Source organism: Acipenser ruthenus, chromosome 18 (assembly GCF_902713425.1).
Source record: "Acipenser ruthenus chromosome 18, fAciRut3.2 maternal haplotype, whole genome shotgun sequence".
NCBI classification, from domain to species: Eukaryota; Metazoa; Chordata; class Actinopteri; order Acipenseriformes; family Acipenseridae; genus Acipenser; species Acipenser ruthenus.
Window position 1 is genome coordinate 19,512,229 of NC_081206.1, and position 23,840 is coordinate 19,536,068.

The 23,840-nt window shown below is 38.4% G+C and overlaps 1 protein-coding gene across 1 annotated transcript in view; it reads right to left on the minus strand.

Moving 5' to 3' along the window:
• Positions 1-5,878: 5,878 nt before the first annotated feature.
• Positions 5,879-23,840, minus strand: part of plcb2 (phospholipase C, beta 2) — a 36,915-nt gene continuing 18,953 nt past the window's right edge. Inside the window, exons 12-32 of the mRNA XM_058992176.1 lie at positions 21,519-21,601; positions 20,954-21,038; positions 20,555-20,741; positions 20,100-20,248; positions 19,179-19,275; positions 18,509-18,593; positions 18,003-18,127; positions 17,259-17,410; positions 16,760-16,924; positions 15,856-15,955; positions 15,147-15,251; positions 14,717-14,772; positions 14,287-14,371; positions 13,400-13,780; positions 12,536-12,731; positions 12,117-12,252; positions 11,554-11,630; positions 9,947-10,042; positions 9,554-9,611; positions 9,224-9,310; positions 5,879-8,001 (exon numbers count right to left, since the gene is read on the minus strand). Of these exons, the coding sequence (XP_058848159.1) occupies positions 7,831-8,001; positions 9,224-9,310; positions 9,554-9,611; positions 9,947-10,042; positions 11,554-11,630; positions 12,117-12,252; positions 12,536-12,731; positions 13,400-13,780; positions 14,287-14,371; positions 14,717-14,772; positions 15,147-15,251; positions 15,856-15,955; positions 16,760-16,924; positions 17,259-17,410; positions 18,003-18,127; positions 18,509-18,593; positions 19,179-19,275; positions 20,100-20,248; positions 20,555-20,741; positions 20,954-21,038; positions 21,519-21,601 (2,676 nt within the window). The 3' untranslated portion in view covers positions 5,879-7,830. The remainder of the gene's footprint in view (positions 8,002-9,223; positions 9,311-9,553; positions 9,612-9,946; positions 10,043-11,553; positions 11,631-12,116; positions 12,253-12,535; positions 12,732-13,399; positions 13,781-14,286; positions 14,372-14,716; positions 14,773-15,146; positions 15,252-15,855; positions 15,956-16,759; positions 16,925-17,258; positions 17,411-18,002; positions 18,128-18,508; positions 18,594-19,178; positions 19,276-20,099; positions 20,249-20,554; positions 20,742-20,953; positions 21,039-21,518; positions 21,602-23,840) is intronic.

Sequence of the window (23,840 nt, forward strand, 5' to 3'; positions counted from 1 at the left end):
TCCACTTGAAACCATCTTATGGCACCCCAGGGGTCCCCGGACCCCTTTTTGGTACCACTGGTATACAGTTCATTTTGCATTTAGCAGCCATTTGATTTAGCGACAAAGGGATGATATATTTTTATTGCCTCAGAAACTGTAGAAACTTTCAAGGCAACATTACCATCTAAACAACACATGGTACATTGTGACCATTTAAGAGGTTTTCACAAGGATAGCTACTTATTTTTTAACTTAGTCTTTTACTCATCAAGCTGGTATTCGGGTTATACGAGCTATGTGTGTGTCGAATACCAATAAGCGCTTCAGTATGTGATCTTAAAAAAGCTTTTTTATTACATGTCTGCTTCATAAGAACAGAATGTGATGAATGAAAACTTTCACACGGAAGTAAATTACTTACAGAGTGAGTTCCAACAATGAAACATGATTATGGTACTTTAAATGGAATAGAGCAGAGAGAACCTGTTAAAAAAATGATAAGGATTACTTTAATATATTTTTTGACACATTAATTACGGGTGACAATTCCAAATGGGCTCTTTATTTTCCTCTCTGTTGACCCTGTGAAATATGAATGGATAACAGTATTCTAGAATGTGATACAATGCCAGGATTGTTTTTTGTTGAAACTCTTTAATTGGTTTAGTGTCCTTATGTTCATTATTATTATTATTTATTTCTTAGCAGACACCCTTATCCAGGGCGACTTACAATCGTAAGCAAATACATTTCAAGTATCACAGTACAAGTTATAATACAATTGAAGTTCATGTATTGCACTTCAATTAGTTTTAACTTCTTAAAAATCAATAGTTTTCTTTGCCTCCTGGGCTTTCAGGCCTGGCAAGGATTGGTTGACCTTTGTTTTTATTAATATATATATTAGGAAACAATAGAAAAAAAGCCAGACTAATCATTATATAAAAATTGAACTTATCAATGTTATTTCCCTCAGGGATCTAGTGGAGGCATTTGCATGTACATACAGTACGTCACGTAGTCTTCCATGTTGTGATAAAACTTGGTAGAAAGATATTCACTACCACTGTTGGCTTGGGATCAGACTTCCCATTGCAAATGGAAAAACAAAGTGATGCATCCCTATGAGGGGAACCTATATGTCATTCCTCTACTGCTCCTGCTACCCTATTCCAATTACTAATATCTCATTACCCATTACAGGAGCCATCTTCATATTTACAATGTTTTGAAAATCTAACGGCACCCCTCACTGTGACCTACTGTAAGATGGCTGACATATTGTGGTCATGTCACTTTTTGGTTTCCGGATGATAAAGACCTAACAATTGATGCTGGCTTTGGACTCGGTACACAGTTGAATTCTATGATTCTTCAAGTCTATTCGATCGTGGGTCTCATACAAGAAAAATGAACCCTTTTGCGGCAGTAATTTTATAAAGTGGCTGGCACCACACTGCCAAAGCCTCATATCTCAGAGAACTTAAGGAAGTGGCTTTTATGTTTGCAGGGTTACATAAACACTGTTTGCTAAATTTGTTGGTTACCCTGACATTGACCCCTGACTTAATATGGCTGTCACATTGAGGCCATGTGACTTTCTAAAGTTTCTGGGGTATAGAGGAAGAACACTTTGATTTATTGTCTTAATATTTGGTAAACAGTTGTATTCTATAATTTTCTCAATTAAATAGGATGTTATCAACATTCCTTAATAAACAATTCACTCCTTACTGTTTTTTTTTTCTTACAGTTGGTAAACAGTTATTTTCTATAATTTTATTTTTCAGTTAATTTCTATTTCCAGTGTTGTCCTGTACAAAATATACCATTCATTGCCACATAGTTTTAGACCACACACTTTATTTGTCAAGTAGACAATGGATGAGAGACCAGTCTGTCAGTGGTAGAGGGAACAGCTCAGTCTCCATGGCCATCGAATCCATGTCCTTTTTTGAGTACTGGCTTTGTGACTATTGCCAACTGGCACAGAGGGACAAGCTGAGACCACCGCACACATTGGCGCATTTTATTGCCACAGATAATCTTACATATGACTGTTAAAGTATGGGTTATGTTGTCTCTTGTTGTTCTGAGTACATGTGTATCTTCATGTATCATTGTAAGTTAATAGTTGTCAAGAAGTTTGTAATATAAAAGTTGTGATTTTCTCAGAAAATGGCCATGTAAAGCAAATTGGTATTTACTGACAAGGTACTGTATCTCAGTGGTAATTAAACCACAGGTGGTCTACAGTAACTTAAAGTGGGTTGACAAAATTACAACAGTGCCCAACAGTGGAATTAGGATGTTGTTTTAAATGACACAAATTGACTGGACCAGGATATAACCAGTCTTAGAGTTCAGCTGCAATTCCTTTATCACACTAATTGACATAGTAGTCGTGAGTCTTCTGCTCCTACTAATTGGGTGGAACTGCTGTCTGTGTCATTCTAAGCACTTTGAATAACACAGCACACACTGTAATCAATGCGGCTGGGTGCTGTGTTGGATAAGCAGTTTACTGCAATGCTGCCTGTGGGTTGTAACCATGTCCCAGATGAATCCCATTGCGCTTGAGTATATGCATAATTATATAAGTAATGAAAGGGGTTATAGCAATTGAAATGAAAAGCCTTAACTGTGGGGCATTTCCATTCGCTCTCGTCTAACATGTGTAGTTTTGATGAAAGGACCACAAGTACAGAAATAGCAAACATACTAGTTTTAAGAAAGCTCACGGTTTGCATGCCTATTAGTCTATTTTTTCAGTTCCTGGATCTTCTACCTAGAGAACTAAATTCTCTCCACCCCTTCAATGCCACCTTTTCTTCCCATGTTGACAAATGCTTTGAAGCCAGTAGTATTCTTTGACTCTGCAGACCATGAAATAAACTTGCAAATTGAGAGCTTTCTTTAACCAAGTGGTACAACATATCATAATATTTTTAAGTGAAAATTAAAAAAAGAATATTTGGGTGAGAATCTGTTGTTTGCATTACATGGTCAGTTGCAGTGACAATGGATAGCAAAGGGTTCTGTGTAACACATAGAAGTGGTACTGTACTGTGCATGATTTATAAATGAAAATCATCCTGTTTAAATAAACTGAGTACTGTAGGGTTTACTATTTTATTTACCCATGTTTAACCGAACTGAGAAACAACCCATCCTCTACTACAATATATTAGTACAGCTTCAGCAGTCCTTTTTTTTTTTTTTTTTAGAGCGTATTGCTTTCGGATTGACTAGGCTATGGATAACCTAGGATTTCAATTGCTTTTCTTCATGTTTCTGAGATTGACTTCTCATTAGAAATTGTATATTAACAGATGTTTTAAAAGTTCAGTGGTTTTAAGTCATATCTCACATATGGGTCAGTGTGGGAGTTTATCAGGTGTGGTGTTTGGTGGGGATATGTATTGTATTCAACATATAGTACCTTGTAACTATTTTGTTTAACATTTATAATTGTTGTAAAAGGTATCTGACATTCATCTAACCAACACATCCTAAGGACATATAGTAGAAATAAGTGATTAAGCAGGTATTTCCCTTAACGTTAATTACATTTCCACCTTCATTCATTAATGTTCCCCTGTGGATATGCGAACTCTTGTTTGTTAGAACTGTTATGAGCTCCAGAGCGGATGTCAGCGAGCTACCAGTCTTTGGAGGACAAAGGCCAGCCCTGCAAGTGTCCACTTGCACTCACCAGGTGCCTGGCCAGTAGGATCCGCTGTAACACGATGAGGAGAAACAGTCCCTGCAGCTCCTAAACCCGTGGGAGTGCTGGAGTCAGAGAAACTCCCTCTGGAATCCTCAGTGAAGATCGGCACAATCAACAAACCTGATACTCATCTGACAGGGGAAAGTAGCTCTTCTTCCTTGATTTTGCTTGGTGTGGAGGGGATATTACTTCTAGCTTATGGGGGGTGAGGGCATTTAAAAAGGATTACTGCTTACATTATCCGCTTGGAATTTCTCCTCTTTTTTTTTTTTATTTTTTTATTTAGTTGTTGCCAATTTTTTTTTTTTATTTTCTCCCAATTTGGAATGGCCAATTATTTTATTACAGTCGGCTCACCGCTACCACCCCTGCGCTGACTCGGGAGGGCGAAGATGAACACACGCTGTCCTCTGAAGCGTGTGCCGTCAAGCCGACCGCTTTTTTTCACACTGCAGACTCACCATGCAGCCACCCAAGAGCTACAGCGTCGGAGGACAACGCAGCTCTCGGGCAGCTTACAAGCAAGCCTGCAGGCGCCCGGCCAGACTACAGGGGTCGCTGGTGCGCGGTGAGCCGAGGATACCCTGACCGACCTAACCCTCCCTCTCCCCGGGCGACGCTCGGCCAATTGTGCGCCGCCCCTTGGAAGCTCCCGTCCTCGATCGGCAAAGGAATAGCCTGGATTCGAACTCGCGACTTGCAGGCTATAGAGCGCATCCTGCACTCACGTGGAGCGCCTTTCCTGGATGCGCCACTCGGGAGCCCGGTTCTCCTCTTTTGACTGTATAATATTGCAAATACAGTGATGATAAATCTTTAATTGACATCAAATGGATTTCACTTTTTTTTATTCCATAGTATAATCATAATTCACATAAGATCTCTGGTATAGTGTATGCAGTGAAGCATAATGTACAAGACAACTTTCAACCTTTTCTGGGATCTTTTTTCAACTATACTAGTAGACAAGTGATGATTATCTAGCAGTATGTTGAAAGTTCAAGCCATGATTTGAGTAACTTCGACAGAACAATCTTCAGCATTGTTTTGTGTTTCACTACCCTATGAGCCAGGGGATCATTGTGTGACCTTGGGCAAGTCACATGACCTCCTGTATCACCCAGTAAAACTGTATATAAATAATTTCACAAAGCGGTATGGTGTATATATGTATGTTTTTATTGTATTTTTTGTGTAATTATTATTCATACATATCCATAGGCAATAAATAGTTTATTTTAAATTACTTTAGAAAGATAACTGATACCATTACCATTTTTATAAACAAATACAGTAATCATGTTTACTGTCATGATCAATACACATCTATTTACAAAAGTGTAACATTACAATATGGAGTTAAAATACAAAATAAATAATTATACACTGCAACATAACCTTATAAACATGTTTATCCTGGAGAACAACAGAAGCAAGCTTTATATGTCAATTACTTGAGATAAAAACACAATCGACATTGTTACAATCTTGACACATTCTTTACTTGCTTGAGGAGTTACAGATGATGGGCTGTTGTAAGGAACTGCCCTTATAGCTCCCTGCCAGTACATGTAGGTTCTACATTCAAAAAAATACCCCACAGTCTAAGATACAAACGAGGGCTACACAAGAAAGTGCATTTTCAAAATGATTCTACCATTTCAGACACAGTGTAAGAGTCAGGCTCAAAAGCCATGGAGAGTATGCGTTAGTTGCAAGCTCTTGTAGATCAGCCTCCTGAGCTCTGTGAGTAATTGTAAGTGCTGGGAATGCCAGGCAGACAGTACACAAGTTGTGTGATGGATGTCACCTTGATTGGTCACTGCAGGAGCCATCATTACAATCGGTTTATACGGTATGCGGGATGGTAACAGGAAGTTTTCTAGGCAATGTGGATCTCATCTTTCTGTACCATCCTTTTTCCTCTTTTTCCTAGCAGCTTTAGTGTGCATACATTTGAAATGATATATAGATGGAAGGTTGTGAAAGAAAACTATTATTCTAAGGACAGGTGCTAAGCATTTAGTTATAAAGCCTGGCACATTTGAGTACATTTGTCCTGAAACAGCTTCAGTCAGTGCTTTAGTAAGAGAAATTACCCCTATTTAAAAAGGTCTATAATATTTGTTATGAAACTATATTTTATGTGTACGTTTAAATGTTTAAAAAAGTCACCACCATTATATTTAAACTACAGAATCCTTTAGGAACCCTCTTTTAAAACATGTTAGCTGAAAATGGGTTTAAAATAGGATTTAAAACATACCATTATGTTAACAAAATGTATGTAACCATAACCTTTGATATTCTGATTAACATTCAATAGGACTCTAAAATGTGGATTTGTTAAAAACTGTCAATGAAAAGGGAGAAGCAACCATTTTTCATGAGTTTCAGTAAAAGTATGATCACAGCAGAAAAATGCATATAATTGAGAAATTATATACCTCTTAATCCTAATAGTGCATCAACAGAACTTGAAGCTGTCCTAGTTTTTCTATGTAACTCATCATCCATTCACCGGAATCACTTAAAATATTTTTAGATTCTGTGTGCTGCGGCTTCACATCTGCTGGGGTTGATCTGACCTCCACAACTTCATCTCCTTCTAATCACAGTCCCAAAGAAACATTACAAGTCATTTATATAGGCCATTTTCATTATTTAAATACACAACTTTTGATTGGCTTATCAGTTATATAGTCCCGTCAAAATTTAGAACGGGTGGGGGGGGGGGTTGTCAATCATAAGGTGAAAGCGACGTCGAGTTTTAAGATGTAGCAAGTGATACCGGAACTTCTAATTGTTGCAACTATATATTTTTTTACTCACTTTTTTACTATATTGTACTCAAAAGTAGATTTATAATAAACAATTGTATGAAATTATAACAAAAAGCAACTAATCAATGTATTGCTCAAGTTATAGAAGTGGGTCAGTGCATATTTGTAACAGGTTTAAAAAGAAAATCAGTAAAACCTGATATCTAAAACAAAACACAATTCTAATAATGTCTTCTACATAGCAAACAATTACAGATATGTAGATGTCCAATTTTATCAACTCTTACTTCAGACCAATTCATTCTTCCACAGATAATGTGATTAATTACAGCACGCAGGCACAACAATTTAATAGGAGAATGGCTACACTGAAGAGTTGAAAATTGAAAAGCGGCAAAAATGTAATTTAATGGTTCAGTGCTGTTTCTAGACCAGTTATTGGCAGCATACAGATTTGTGAAAAGGAAGTAGTTATTTTGTTGTTCACCAGTTTATACAATTTCACTAGTTAACTATTCTGCAAGTGCCCAAAATGAGTGCATATCATTTGTTTGTCTTGCAGTGCAATGGTATTGAGGTTGTTTTACTTTGGTTGCTATAGACTGGGTTTGATGATAAATGTTACTTTGGTACTTCTTACAGTATTAAACGTGTTGTCTAGTGTTCTGTATTAGAGACCACCTAGATTGTCTATTTCAGTTAGGTAGAACAGTCCGTATCCTACAACCTTGGAAGCTCACTGGCCTTTATAAAATGTAAACTCTCACTGTAACTTACATTACCTACTAGATCATTTCACTTGCCTTTGGCTGGGGACATTTAACTGTTGTCTCTATTAATTATCCAGCAGGTAATGCTCCTTGATTAGGATGGTATTCGTTGTGCCCATCAGTAAAGAGAAGCTTAAAAATATAGGTTTATAGTTCATAGTTCTGTTCATTTAAAAGCCCTTAGCAGCAATATTTTTAAATAATGTAAACCCTTATGTTGTTTTATTAGTATAAATAAATGATTTTTAAAACAATTAACTTTGCTTGATTTAAAAAGAATGCTGTAATTTCTCAAAACAACTTGTAAACATAGCCCCTCTGGATAGCTTAGTTGAGGTTATGAGGAGCCAGTTTTGGCCTCAAAACTCACCATTCAAATTCTAATTCCCAGTGCATATAGGCGCCTCTTATAAACGGTGAGCTTGCTAACCCATAAACTATCCAAAAATGTTGTACCGTAGCTTATGAACTTGATTTCTATTAAAAATAAACAAATAAATAAATGCAAACATATAGGTAATTAAAACAAACTTATGACTAGTGGGGACATGGCATCCCAATGCATCTATCCTGTATACACCTCATTAGATAGACCTTCAACCTGTGATCCATTCTCCTTGGGTTTCTCAACTTCATCTGGAAAGTATGGGCGGACAACGCTGTTCACACCCTCTTCCACGTCCTTAGGGAGAGCTTTCATCTTCTCATCAAACTCTGTGTTCACATCCTGCTTATGCTGTTAACAGAATGCCAGAACAGAGAATTAAGCTTAACTGTGTAGTTAACTTTACGGAACAACATTAAACGTAAAGCAAACAAAATCAAGGACATTATAAATAAGCAAGCCCTAAATTTTAGCCTCACAACAGCAGTAGAGATGAATGCACAAGTCCATAGAAACTCAACATCTGCTTAGAAAAAAGAAAAGAAAAAGGAGGACCTTTGTTCTCTGTGACTGATATTTTGCAGTAATATCATGGAAGAGGTCTGTTTGAGCATGGCGCAAAAATGGAAATGGACTTCTGGGAGGGGGGTTGGCCTAGTGTTTAGGGGTAATGCATGTGAATTAGTGTACCACAGTCTGAGCATGAAACCTTGCCATTGCCAAGCAAGCATCTTAACAGCTGCACAACAGGATTGATCCTTATGGGATTGTGTTTTTCCTTATCCCATTTTGTCTGGCCACATACAGCCACAGAATCCATAACTACACAGCATCACATGACACAAAGCTGCCCTGTTCACCAGGAGATCCTGCTCAGATAAAAGGTAATCTACTGATTCACCATGTGACCTTGAGCTCGCCACAGACCTCCAGTTCAACCCAGCTGTTGTTGGTTCTCATTAAACAAGTTCACATTCCAAACTCTACTAGACACATTGCCTACACTGCATGGCAAATCTTTGAAGTTTAACGCTGCCCGGGTAGGGATTAGGTCAGCTGGGGAGTCCTTGCCTCACCGCACACCAGTAACCCCTGTGGCTGGCCGGGCGCCTGTAGGCTGGCCTGTATGCAATTCAGAACTGCATGGTCCTCCAACGCTGTAAGTTGTGGATATGGCTGCACGGCGGGTTTGCAGAGTGAAAAAAAGCAGACGACTGACAGCACTCGGAGGACGCGAGTGCTCGTCTTCGTCTCTCCAGAGTTAGTTCGGGGGTTGCAGTGGTGAGCCAGGTTGAATAATAATTGGACATTCCAAAATTGGGAGAATATTGGAAAATAATTAGTTAAAAAACAAAACAAAAAAACACACACACAATAGACCATTGGGTTTCACTACTTTGTGGTGCATACTGATGAAATGACCATATCGCTGAAATATTTACTACTGGTCTGCTGTGTTGAATGAAGTTATTTTCCCGTGCCTACTACCATGCTGGGTGGTCCTACAAAGGTTAAACACCTCAATGTCCATAGACACTTGAGTAATTGGTTGGTCTCTGATGACTATGTTTACCTTGTCCGTTTTCTCTTTGATCTCATCCAGAGTGGCAGCTTGTTTCTTCTCCAGTTTTTCCTGCTGGTCAACAATATGTTCTCTAACCTATAAAAAAAAAGCATAACAGCAGCTTTAAATCTATCTTGGCTATAACTACCTAAAGCAGGACCAGAGACAACACAGGACTTCCACAGAGTGGCAGGCAGTGACTGATGATGGCTACTTAACTTCTTTTTCAGCAGAATGATATAGAGTTTGAAAACAGCACGTATGTGCCTCCAGAAATAGCAGAATAACACCCAACATTTTCTCAGCAGGAAGTGAAAGAATCAGCTAGACACTACTTACTGCGGTTGTCATCTGAACAACTTCCTGGATAAAGGTGGTGTTGAGCTCCTTTTTTATCCTGCAATGCAAATAACGTGAACATTTCCGGTTTTAAAGGTGTTTCCAGTAAAAATGCTTCTCTACAAACGTGTGTGAAGGGCAAGCAAATATACCCAGTTATCTTACTTGAGAAGAACGTGGGGCTTGTTTCTGTATTCTGTAAGTATGAAGTATTAGACAAGCATAAAAACAACTGCTATTGGCAAAGAAAAGCAGCAACATCGGTAACCTATGTGTGTGTTTGTGTTGTGAGAGGCATCACATAGCTGTCTTGGCCCCCATTTCTTATGCCAGTACAGGGCCACACCATGTGTTCAGCTGCAATACAAAATGAATGAATGAATGTTTCTGCACCTCTCCAGAGTGGCTTTATCAGAACCAGGCTTCACCATTTCACTTATCTTCTCATTTCGCTTCACTTCAAGCTGCTTCTTCCTGGTTTTAGTTTCACTGCAGAGAAATGAAAGTATGTTTTCCAAAGGTAAAGACATATGTAACAAGCATAAAATACAATAATGTGACACGTATAATTTATTGGGAGCCTATTTGTACCAGGTAACAACAAATTAATGAAAATAATTTACCATATACATTCCAGAATTATAGTATGCAGATATTAATTTTAGACATTTCTAATAGGGGATGTACCTGTGGTTGAAACTAATGTTGAACCATGTCGAAGCAAGGGAATTTATAATTAACATTTAGTTACAGAAGATGAAAAAGCCCCTTCAAAAATCAGGATGTACATACATCCTATTACTATTTCATTTTGCTGTATTGTTATTCAATACTAATGCCACATAGGGGATAGCTGTAACATAATATACATATGTGACATCACAGCTAGAAGACCGTGTCGTGTGTCAAATCGGGGAGAAGGTTTCAGAGGGGAAGCTCTGCCATTGAAGAATATAAACAATCTGGGTGGGCACCTTTCTAATAAAGTCCAGTTCATTGAACTCTAAACAGCTGAGAAATGTCATAGATGGTCACCAAGGAATCACATGTTGCTGTATGTAAATAAGATGGGGTGTCCATTTACTTGAGACAAGCCTGTGTAGATGTTTGATTGTGGGCCACTGCAACTTTAAAATCCTATTCATTTAATCCAATCGATTTTCAGGAAATGCTGGCGGGCTCACAATCATCACAGGTAAAAGTAGTAGGTTAAAAAACAAAAAAGATTGAGCCTTTAGTCTTACAACATCCTAAGCAACACTGGCATCTGGTGGTTCCATCTTGAACATGCAGAATACATGTATTTTGTGGATAATGGTAATAGGTTATATTTTGTAACTATCATATAGCGCTTGTTTGCTTCAGAATAGAGTGTAATTCACATGTATGTGAATGTGCCTGCTCTAATATGTGTACAGTGGTGGCCTGTCTGACGAGGACTCACTAAGAACATTGAACAGATCACAGACTGATTCCACTTCTCAACAGATAGCAGACCCAATGCAGTTTAGCTGACCTAGCTTAGTTGGGATCCAGGTTGTTAATAATAAAGATCGATCCAAATATATTGATAAATACATAAATATTTGTCTTCTGGTCTGCAGTCACAACTAAACTGAACTCTGATGGTAAAGTTCAGATATGGGTTACATGGAGTTTGAGGTAGAATATTTGAAAAACTAAATATTTTCTCAACAGACCCAATCAAATCACTCAGATAGGGCCACGGAATGACTCATTTGCCATTTTATTTTTGCAAGCATGATTTAGTTATGCTGAAGGTCAAGTTGCCCTTCATAGGGAATACTGTGCCCTGAAAGCAGCTGGCAGAATGTTGCTAATTAGCTCATGTGAAGCGAGTGTACTTTTAGTAACAAGAAGCCTCAAGTGTGTCTTTCCCAATTCCTTAGTTCACTAGTTTTTGATTGAGAGCTTTTTCCCTCATTCATTATTACCATCCACAGTAGTACTACAATAAATGAGTGATACAAATTCCTGACCTGTCAACTGATTCCTTCAGTGCTTTCAGCTCAATTGCATGTTTTTCTTTCGCTGTTTCCAGCAGCTTCACAGATTGCTATCATAATAAAGAAAGGACACACTTTTAAAATAATGTACAGTAACAGACGTGGTTAGAAAATCAACAACAATTACAGATATGCTTCATGACCCAACGTAATATCCTTTAGCTATGTTCTTATTGTATGACTTATATTGTAACACTTGAATGTATTTGTATTTGCTTGCGATTGTAAGTCGCCCTGGATAAGGGCGTCTGCTAAGAAATAAATAATAATAATAATAATAATAAATGTGCTTCTAGAAATGTATAGATTCATTTCTTTTGTACCGGATTGCATTGGGATGCAATACCACTAGGTTTAGTCTCTGTACTTTGATTCTGCCTAAAACGGATCTGTGTGGTTTATAATTATCCTTCAACTTTAGCAGGGGTGGCTAAATGTGGCTTTTTTTCTTTATAAAACATTTATAAAGTTTAGAAATGCATTATACTCATAACCTAAATTGAATGTGATTGTTTATTTCCCTAAAAGTTAGGCACCTCTGCACTGTGCTCTTCTTTCTTTTTCTTGATGAGATCGTACTGTTCCTCCCGCAGCTGTGTCAACTCAGTCTTGAGTTTCTCCTTCAGCTCTGCCACCTTGGGGTCTGGGGCAGGGGCAGAGTCTGGGGTGTCACTGCCAATAAAAATCAGAGACTAGCTGTCAAACCATTCTGAGGCAACAGGAAAGGACTGAAGCATTGCCAACCAATCCTACAGCATGTTATTAACACATCTTAAGAAGGGAAGGTGTCCCATTGTAATGTGAAGTTAAGTTTGGCAAAGAAACACACAGGCAGGCTATTGGTAAAAAAAAGGCAAATACTTCCTCTAAGGGCAGGGCAAATACTTCCTCTAAGTGAATGTTTTCATTTCTTATAAATGTCATTTTCAGGATGGCAATAGTGATAGCAGGTTACCCTTTCTTCAAAGAACCTGCTTTCTTTTTGAGCTGGTTCTGAAGAGCTGCAAACATTTTGTTGTATTTCTTAACCAGGTCATCCCCTTTTTTCTGATACTTCTTCTCCAGGTCTTTTATCTGCTTCTCGTGTTTTCGTGAGATTTTCACAAAGTTTTTGTGTTGTTTTAGCTCCTCAATGGTTGCTGTAGGTGGCTCTATGAAAAGAACACAAGTTGACTGACTACATGCACAAGAACCCATTCAAGAAGCCTCCAGTGAGACCAGTACTATTGTCTATTCTGGCTAAAATTATCTACCGTTTAGGTGAGATTCCTAAGAAGTACAGATAAAAAAAAAAAAATTTCAGGTCACCCATTTTATCGATAGTGTTGAGTATTTAAAACCAAATACTAATAAATGACATGGAGTGGGTTTTAAGGTTTCATTCAAGGAATTTAAAAATTCCAATAACATAGCTAGGATAAATTTGATCTGCAATGTGAGAGCATTTCCTCTAGGGCTGACAAAAACTGGATAAAATTGCATGTCTCCATTAAATTAAAATCTAATTCTCGAGAAAATGTCTCTTGCAGTTTGTCAACAGCTACTTGATACCACAGCTAGGAATAAGTTAATACATCATTACAGCACCCACCCCAGATATATGATTCTGGTTATTCTGGTTATAACAGATAAGTAGTAAAAAGATTATTTTGTAATCTTAGTTGTATGGGATTCTAACATTTTCTAAAACTTATTGGAAAAGTATAACCCACCTCACTACCCCCTGAGTAATTTGCAATTTAAATCTACTATGCATGTATCAGCCAAAATTGACTTAAGGCTACAGTGCGAGTGGTTTACAGCTGTGGGTATGAAATACCTGGAGAAGGTTTAGAAGGCTCTTGGGGAGCTGCAGGGGTGGCTGCAGGGGTTTCTGCAGGGGTGGCTGCAGGGGTTTCTGCAGGAGTTTCTGCAGGGGTAGCTTCAGGGGGGGCTGCAGGGGGGGCTGCAGGGGTGGCTGCAGTGGTGGCTTCAGGGGGGGCTGCAGGGGTGGCTTCAGGGGGGGCTGCAGGGGTGGCTTCAGGGGGGGCTGCAGTGGTGGCTTCAGGGGGGGCTGCAGTGGTGGCTTCAGGGGGGGCTGCAGGGGCGGCTGCACGAGGGGCTGCACGAGGGGCTGCACGAGGGGCTGGGATCGGAGTGGGAGTGGGGGCAGCAGCAACATCAGGAGCAGCAGAGGAATCAGCTGGCGGGTCAGGAACAGCTAAAATCACACAGCAGCATGGGATACAAAACATAGGATTTAGTTTTATCAGCAATGGAAAGTATGTACAAAAAAATATGACAGTATGTTCATACAGTGCAGGTATAGAGATGGTGAGTATTTGGGATACATTTTAAAAGAAAGCTGATTTTTTTTTAATGAAAACAACATTATTGTTTTGACTAGAAAATGATAATCCAATGCTTATGGCTTTGCTGTCTTTTGTATATTGTTAAATTATTTTTGTGCTTGTGATTCTCTTCTGCTTTGTAACCACTGTAATTCCCAGGTAAATGTCTAATACAGACAGAATATATGCAAACATCCCCCTTTGTTCGACCTGCTGATTGGATAAGATAATGTGAAACACATTTCTGAAGGATTGCACTTGTGGTATCTGTTGTTACAGACCCTCTAAATCAATAGCCCCCCACTGCCACCTATTGAATAGAAGCAACATACAGAAAAAAAATTGATGGACAACTAATATGAGGTCTTTAACTGACCTGTGTCCAGTTTATTCCCTGGAGTACTTGGTGTCTCTGGAGGATTGTTGTTTGAGGTCTCAGCAGGTGGTTTCTGAACAGGAGCCTGGTAAAAAAAAGGATAGTTACCTGAGTGTCCTTTACTGTATACCAGTTAAGGCAGATTTGGAATAATATAAAATATTTTTAATTTATAAATATTTAAGGTGCATGATGCTGTTATTGCAGTAAAATGCTGCAGCCATTATGAACCAAGGAATAGTCAACTTGGATCAGTTGTTTGGTTTTTAATTTTTTTGTTTGTTTGTTCGTTTGTTTGATTTACCAGCTCTGAAACATTTAAAGTAAACTAAGGAATAACCTCTACATCCATAAACTAGCTTGCTTTTCTTGAACTGCAGGGACATACTGTAATGTGCTTGTAACAGAACTTTCAAAAACACACACTTACCGGTTTAACTACTTTCTTATCTTCTTTAGTGGGATTTGATAGGAGGTCTGTGAAATCTAAAAATATGTATGCCTAGCATTTATAAAAGACATATTGCATAGGACGTCATACATGGTTAATAGGTAAACATTTGTATGAAAGTACGCAAAATATTCTCAAACTTAGCCCTTATTCTTAAATAAACACTAAAAATACGTTCTTCAGTAGACTGATAAGGGGACCAGTGTGCAGATTGGGAGTTTAAACTGTTATCCACTGTAAAAATAGCAAAGTTATTCAAACTTGAATTTTACAACAAAATACATTGACATAATACATCAAAATATTGACATTTCTTTCAGAAACAGTGTAAGAACAAAATCGCATTTGCCCACATTATGGCCTGCATGCAAGCTGTACAGTTTGAATCTATGTAGGTTAGATCAGTTACCTGCAAAAGAGGCAGGGATGTAATCCTTCACCTCGATGTAGACAAACAGAGCTGGCAGGTCCAATGGCATGTTACTCTCACTTCGCAGGCATATGTGGTGGAATCCTGAAATAGAGAAATCGAATTGGAAAGACAGTTTTCATTTAGGTAAACTAGGCAACTGTCAAATAAGGTCCCTGTGATCTTTACTGGTAGAGGCAGGGCAGTGGTTTCCTCCCTACAAATGTTGCCTAGCTTACAGGCCATTGGAAAGGCACTTAGGTGCCTAAAAGTGTGACAAGGTAGCAATGGCGAGCTGCCAAGTGACAGAATACTCCACACTAGTGCTTGTTTGTCACATTTATGGTGGGTTTTAGACCTAAAACAAAAGAAAAAAAAAAAGCCCAGACGATTTCGTGGAACTCGGGCATAACTGCTGCATCATAACCTTGACCTGCTTAGGAGCTGGATTTCATTAAACTAAAGATGCATGCAAATCAGAATAGTTGCACTAAACACAATAATGCAGACTACAGCTGGCAGTGTAAGGAGAAAGTACCTCTGCCATTAAAAGGTGCCATGTTTGGTTTTTTTTTCTAATATAAAATCTTACAATAGAGCACAACCACAGCCAAAGCAGCACTTTTTTTCTCATGCTGCGATAGAATAGGATCAGTGCCACATACAGCAGGTCTTTATTTCCTTGTCACTTCCATTAGGTTAGTATTACCTGATCGCAGAGCATGGACAGGGATTATTCTGTGTCCAATGAACTTTCCATGTTCTTCATGAACACAAATACGCAAGAAGGCCATCTCCGGCATCAGAATCTGTTCACACAATCAATTATTCGGATCAGTTATTGAATGTGGAAAAATGGGGAACAAAAGACTACATCTACTGGAGAACAGTATACATAATGAATGAATGATTTATTGAGATAAGATATTTCAATATACAGGGGCTGGACAAAAAATATTTAAACAAGATGTAGCGACACTGTCAATAGGATATATTTTTGAACGGTCTATATGGAGGGTGTAGTTTTAGTTGTGTTGCTCCTTTTCTTTGGAACTCATTACCAACTTTCATTAGAGAATCCACAACAGCAGCCAAATTTAAAAATACCCTTAAGGCACACTTATTCTCCGCTGTATTTTCTTAACTCTTTGACTCTACTGCAGCCTGCACTGTTTATTACAATATACTGTACTTTTATGATGATCGATTTTATCTTTATATTTACCTATTTTATTGTATTTTACATTATGTATTTATATACTTTTTTTTTTTTTACTGATTGTGTTTTGTAGTGTTGATTTGTGTTTGATTGTTTTGCTTTGTACAGCGCCTTGAGGCGCTATAATAAAATTAAAGTTATTATTATTATTATTACAGCAGAAATAGAACTAGTCACATTACCTCGATATGGCAGGCAGTGTCATTGCCAGCAACACAGTCAGCATGCAGGGATTACAGTATCTGCAGATATGAAGTCGCTACCTAAAATGGTTCCTGAGATACAAGGATTTGACTTTGTGGCGGCAGAAGCTTTATGAAGTAACTGACACGAAGGGAACCTTAAAATGGCAACAGGCTCAATAAATAAAAGCATAAAAAAGAGAAGACCGCACCTTCTCAAACACAAAGGGCTCTTCATTCCACACAGGGTTGATGGAGTTGTGTGCCGCAGACCACTTTGTCTTGTATTTGCGTTTCGGGTCACCGGGCAGACCTATCACCTCCACCTCAACTCCTGTCTTCGCATTTTTGTCAGACAGGAACTGGCCAGAATATATCTGTTGGGGGGTGGGGCAGAAATGGAGCATTTAGAAATACAAGCGATCTATTAATCCTAAACACTGACAGGCAGAAGACAGCACTGTCTGCTTTGATCTGAGTAAGCCCAACAGCTTTCTGATGATAATTATAACCTCCTAATAATGCAGTTACATAGCAGCATAACTGATTCCAGGGAACAATAGTGAGTTATATCACTGCACCTATAAACAACGACAACACAAACAAAAAAAGTCTGCTTTCTAATGCGGAGCAATGACGGTTAAACTGTAAAAAATCATTTTTTCGCCTGGTCCCACATGTGAGAAAATGTACCTGGGGTGAGATACTTGCCTTGATTGAGACAGTGTTTGCCACAATGAAGTCGATTCTGTCAGAAAAAGGGTCAAATGTCTTGTCAGATCGACGCAAAAAATCATGTTTGAGGAGCCAGCCAGTTCTGCCGTTGTACTCGAACATGGCCATATTCAGCTGCATTGGAAAATCTGGTAAAGAAGGAAATCATGTTATTTCAAATCGTATTACTAGATATAAGGTGTTATACTTCTGATAATAGTGTAAAACCATAAAAAGACAAAAAGCTTTAAAATCACATTGAGAGCCTTTATTTCTTTAGCTGCACTGACCTCTAGTGGCCTATTTCTATGTTCTGTTGCAATGACGAACGATGCAGAACTTGTTTTGAAAACAGGGAGCTAGCCATCAGTATAGGATAATTTGTCAGACATGGGGCTGCAGTTGCACTTGGTCATTTTGTTTGTTTTGTACATGATGCTAAATGTCTACATAAGTTAAAAAACGGGGACGGCTAGAGTATGATGTGCTAAAGATGATGTGCGTGTTTGAAAAAAATACGCCTAAATAAAAATCTGATAGAGTGCAAGTGTGCTGCCTTTAAGTAAACATTAAAATACTGTGCTAGCTACTGTAGGATTCTACACGAACAAGTGTCAGTGACATTATGTCACAATAGAAACACAAAGTGCACATTTTAAATGTGCAATAGGTGACTACATCAACTTTTGCCATGCAATTCCCATGTAAAGATAGCCAGTGAGAATGAGAAGCACTGATCACCCATGGTCTGATAGTTGAGCGCCACCATCTGGCATCCAGCATTCCAGAACAGCTGAGGGTTGTAGTTGGAGGAGTCCATCCTGGTCCCTTTGGGGTAGATTCGACTCATCTGCCTCTTGTTATAACTAATTCATTACTTTGTATAGAAACTTTATAACATCAATCACAGGCTCTTTAAAATGACATTTTCATGTTATCTTGGTTGACAATGTACGGAGCCCGGGAAAAACCGTGGGGAAAAAATATATATCGTGCACACAAATTAATATATCTTGTGTGCACGAGATACACATATATATATATTTTTTAAACATCTGCTGGATGTTAAGTGTTAAGTTTATAATGACTGTTGAATAGACTAAATGTGAGATGAACTTTTGTGAACTGGTGAATACACATTCATATATACTCAAAATCTATTTCATCATAAAAACTAAAAACTAGACCATTTGGCAGCAAAGTCTATTTAGTAGGCAGGAACGGCACAATGCATTTCAAAAGGATACTTCACGAATTCCACCGCAGACTTGGTAGCCAGATCTCCCCCTTTAGTCTCCACAAAAGAGGTGACTGCATAGCTGCGGTTCTTTTCTGAGGTTAAAGAAATAGTTGGAAAAAAAGATTAGCAGGCTCAATGAATGGTTTTATATCCCATACATTTACCGTAATGGAATACATTTTACACTGATGTTAGTCTGGGAAAATAACTTCTGACAATTATTGTTTTAAATACATTTTGGACTTCGGCTGCTTGAAACTTATGCTGCCGTTTAAAGTGTCATGGTTCTGAAGACCTGTTGGCTTTAGAGTGCATCTACCATCAGCAAATTAGTGCTGTACTGGGAACCTAGCAATCAATACAGTTTATGAACAATTTAAGCATAAATCAGCACCTTTAATCATAACTCACAACTACAAAGCTTCTGTGTCCCAGAATCAGATTTGTATTAATATATAGTTCCTTGGTGTCTGTTTCCTACATTCTTGCATAGTTCGGACCTTGTACACCCAGTTTGCTTACATTTCCCATGACTTGATACTAACAATCTTGAGACAAATACAAATGTATCTGCTAACTTGACATCTTCAAGCTCAGTTACAGCTCAGCAGGCACAATATAAACAACAGCCTACAAGAATAACATGCAAAACATCAGGAAGAAACAAGTAGACTTACTTTTCGCATTCTCAAAAGAAATAAACTTGTTTGGCTGGATGTAGTTCACCAAAGAAGACATTGCCTCGACAGCTTTTACTTCTTGGCCTGCTGTTCCCTGATGGGTAAAAGTAAACACTTCAAAACGTTAGCATCCATGATTGCTTTTGAAAGCTACTGTAGTATGTTGACAAAAAAGGTTAAAGTTTATTTTTTTTTGTTACACTGTAGCATTCACTGATAGACAAGTACAAGTAATGTACACCCAAATGTGCATAATAAGGCTGAGTAGAATTGTAAACCTAGCAGTGTTCGTTTTTTTAACAGCTGAAGACATATTGGGAATAACATTGGAAAACAGAAATTGTAAAATCATTTTTAACAATTAATTTTACACATTTTTTGTGCGGGGCGAGGAGGCACAGGAAAACTATATTACTAAGAATCGGCGTAGAACATTTGCTTGGCTTTGTTTGATGGTGGAGCTGGATGATTTCCTTGTCACTTAAGAGCCTGCTTCCTGAGGGCCATCAGTCTAGCATCCCAAGGAGGGTATGTGGCTGAGTAATTGCGTCATTCTGCTCTTCCACAAATTTCTCCCTGTCTTCTGCTGATAAAACTTTAAATCCACAAGCCATTATTGGCTTTTTTTGGTATTGACTGTGTTTTGTAGTGTTTATGTACTGGTGGGAGAGTTTGTTTTTAATAACTGTGGTAAGCAATTTTATCATCAACCTTATTCTAGATGGACAATCTTATTCTACACAGGTCTTGCGCCACCACCATGTATAATAAGACTGTAAAAGTGTCTAAGGAAATGATTGTTCACCATGTATTACAAGACAACGAGGTACAATTGTATGCACTGGAATCTGAAAGATTAAAATCGCAATTGAAAAGAGGTTTGAGGAGTGTGTTGATTTGTGTTGCACTCTACAGCACCTCATCGGAGTTCTTCATCATTTCCTCATCATGGTCATGATCGTCGTGGTCGTCGTGATCATCATGGTGATCGTGATGATCTTGATGATCTTGATGATCGTGATGATCTTGATGATCTTGATGATCGTGATGATCGTGATGAGCTGCCTCTGACAGAGAGAAGCAACAGTTACAGGGATATACAGAAAAAACACACCACTAGACAAGCCTGTTGTCTTACATTATATCAGAATCTCTTTGACTTTTGACTTTGATTAGGATTCCAAATCCATACATCCTGCAAAATACAGGACACTCTTCCACTTTTGATATAAAGGGACATCACAATGTAATGGGATTGCTACTATATATATATATTTTTCTACATCCACAGACTGGAAGCATCACTTTTTTATTTAAAAAATCAAGAACCTTAAAAGGAAATGCGGGCTGAGTATCTTTTCTGTGAAACATACCATGGCCATGATGCGGGTTTGTGCTGCTGTTGAGTTCATCTGTACTGGCATGGTGTGCTGGGTGGGTGGTGTGTGGATGGGTGTGTGGATGGGCATGAGCATTCTTCTGAGGCTGATTTTTTTTGTTCTTGATCAGGATTTTCCCCATTAGTTCTGCAGGAGATGGTACGGGATGCCCTGGCTTCAGCTGTCGTATACAATTAGACACACATAACAAGAATGAAAAAGTCATCTGTTGTGAGATCCTGTTTTTTATTGGTAAATAATTATTCTTTAAAACTGAGCTTTAACAATATGAAACAAAAGAAACTTTGAAACATACAGTATTGACTTGTGAAAGGGAACCACATGACTAAAACTCATGACTGCATTCCATTAGTGCCTAATCTTTCTACTCACCGGATAGTTTTCCAGTGGATCTGTGAGCAAGGCATCTCCAAATATTGTCCTGCAGTACTCTGCCATCTTTTCTTGCTGTTTGGCACTAATGAAAGAAAATAGATACAAGAGAAAGAGAACATACAATGGTATGTTATTCTATCACTGGTATAGACAGGGGTTGGCTATATATTTTCTGTTTCCCAAATGATACATATAGTGGACTCTCAGTACTCTGAGCCAGTGGTACCAGATCCAGTTCAGATTGCTGATTTATTTAAAGTATTGATTGTAAATCTGTACTATAATAAAAATGTCTAGTCTTTGTCTTATGCGTCTCATACTTTATCACGTAAAAGATTGCATAATAAACATGTGAATAAAAAATACAGAGACAGCTGTAAATGTTTTGAACATGTATTAAATAAATGTAAATGTAATACTGAAGTTTGGTTTCTGCTATCTTAAGACCAGCGAGATTCTACTTTGTCTAAAAGTTTAAAACTCAAGAAACTTGTGTTGACATTCACAAGAGATTGGATGTTCCTCATGCCTGATTTGAAAAAAAAACCCCCTTCAATCTCACCAGTCAACATGGTTCTCAAAAGACAGGATCACTGGGTATTGAGAGGTTTTGAAAGCACACTCTGCGATGGCCTCAATAACATCCTGCCAGAAGTAAGAACAAATTATAAAAAATACAACAAAGTGAGCAACAGGAGATTCTTCGGGGTATATTTTACCAAAACAAAAATGGAGCAGGAAAGCCATTTTGAACCAGCAATTATGGTTTCAGTGCACAGCAGAAATAACGGTGTGAAGCTGTTAAAAACAACAATGTCTGAAATGGCTTTTCATGCTGTCTCAAAGAAGGCGGCACTTTACTCAGGCCTAGAGATTTTTGGAGTACTGTACTCCAAAAAAAGGAAATTTTCTGTATCCATTTAGGGGAACTGTCATGGAAACACACACAAAAAACAAGTCATTATGGTTTTTATACTGATAATTTTGAATTAAAGTAAGTAAATACAACCTCCATGACCTTCAAAGATCCCTGTCATATAATCGCTGGATTGTATTAGTTCTTCTTGTATAGTAGTTACGCACTTCAGTATTGTAAGATATTTCCTCTCAGAAGTCATGGTTATGCTTGGGAACTTAAGTAAAATACCATGCATACAGTGCCTTGCAAAAGTATTCGGCCCCCTTGAACTTTGCGACCTTTTGCCACATTTCAGGCTTCTAACATAAAGATATGAAACTGTAATTTTTTGTGAAGAATCAACAACAAGTGGGACACAATCATGAAGTGGAACGAAATTTATTGGATATTTCAAACTTTTTTAACAAATAAAAAACTGAAAAATTGGGCGTGCAAAATTATTCAGCCCCTTTACTTTCAGTGCAGCAAACTCTCTCCAGAAGTTCAGTGAGGATCTCTGAATGATCCAATGTTGACCTAAATGACTAATGATGATAAATAGAATCCACCTGTGTGTAATCAAGTCTCCGTATAAATGCACCTGCACTGTGATAGTCTCAGAGGTCCGTTTAAAGCGCAGAGAGCATCATGAAGAACAAGGAACACACCAGGCAGGTCCGAGATACTGTTGTGGAGAAGTTTAAAGCCGGATTTGGATACAAAAAGATTTCCCAAGCTTTAAACATCCCAAGGAGCACTGTGCAAGCGATAATATTGAAATGGAAGGAGTATCAGACCACTGCAAATCTACCAAGACCTGGCCGTCCCTCTAAACTTTCAGCTCATACAAGGAGAAGACTGATCAGAGATGCAGCCAAGAGGCCCATGATCACTCTGGATGAACTGCAGAGATCTACAGCTGAGGTGGGAGACTCTGTCCATAGGACAACAATCAGTCGTATACTGCACAAATCTGGCCTTTATGGAAGAGTGGCAAGAAGAAAGCCATTTCTTAAAGATATCCATAAAAAGTGTCATTTACAGTTTGCCACAAGCCACCTGGGAGACACACCAAACATGTGGAAGAAGGTGCTCTGGTCAGATGAAACCAAAATCGAACTTTTTGGCAACAATGCAAAACGTTATGTTTGGCGTAAAAGCAACACAGCTCATCACCCTGAACACACCATCCCCACTGTCAAACATGGTGGTGGCAGCATCATGGTTTGGGCCTGCTTTTCTTCAGCAGGGACAGGGAAGATGGTTAAAATTGATGGGAAGATGGATGGAGCCAAATACAGGACCATTCTGGAAGAAAACCTGATGGAGTCTGCAAAAGACCTGAGACTGGGACGGAGATTTGTCTTCCAACAAGACAATGATCCAAAACATAAAGCAAAATCTACAATGGAATGGTTCACAAATAAACATATCCAGGTGTTAGAATGGCCAAGTCAAAGTCCAGACCTGAATCCAATCGAGAATCTGTGGAAAGAACTGAAAACTGCTGTTCACAAATGCTCTCCATCCAACCTCACTGAGCTCGAGCTGTTTTGCAAGGAGGAATGGGCAAAAAGTTCAGTCTCTCGATGTGCAAAACTGATAGAGACATACCCCAAGCGACTTACAGCTGTAATCGCAGCAAAAGGTGGCGCTACAAAGTATTAACTTAAGGGGGCTGAATAATTTTGCACGCCCAATTTTTCATTTTTTTATTTGTTAAAAAAGTTTGAAATATCCAATAAATTTCGTTCCACTTCAGGATTGTGTCCCACTTGTTGTTGATTCTTCACAAAAAATTACAGTTTCATATCTTTATGTTTGAAGCCTGAAATGTGGCAAAAGGTCGCAAAGTTCAAGGGGGCCGAATACTTTCGCAAGGCACTGTATAATGTAAACAGGTTTGGTCTTAAACAAAAGTAAGTGTAATCTCCAAAAGTAAATATTTTAACTATTTAGGTCTGGCATTAGCTGATTAGGAATGGG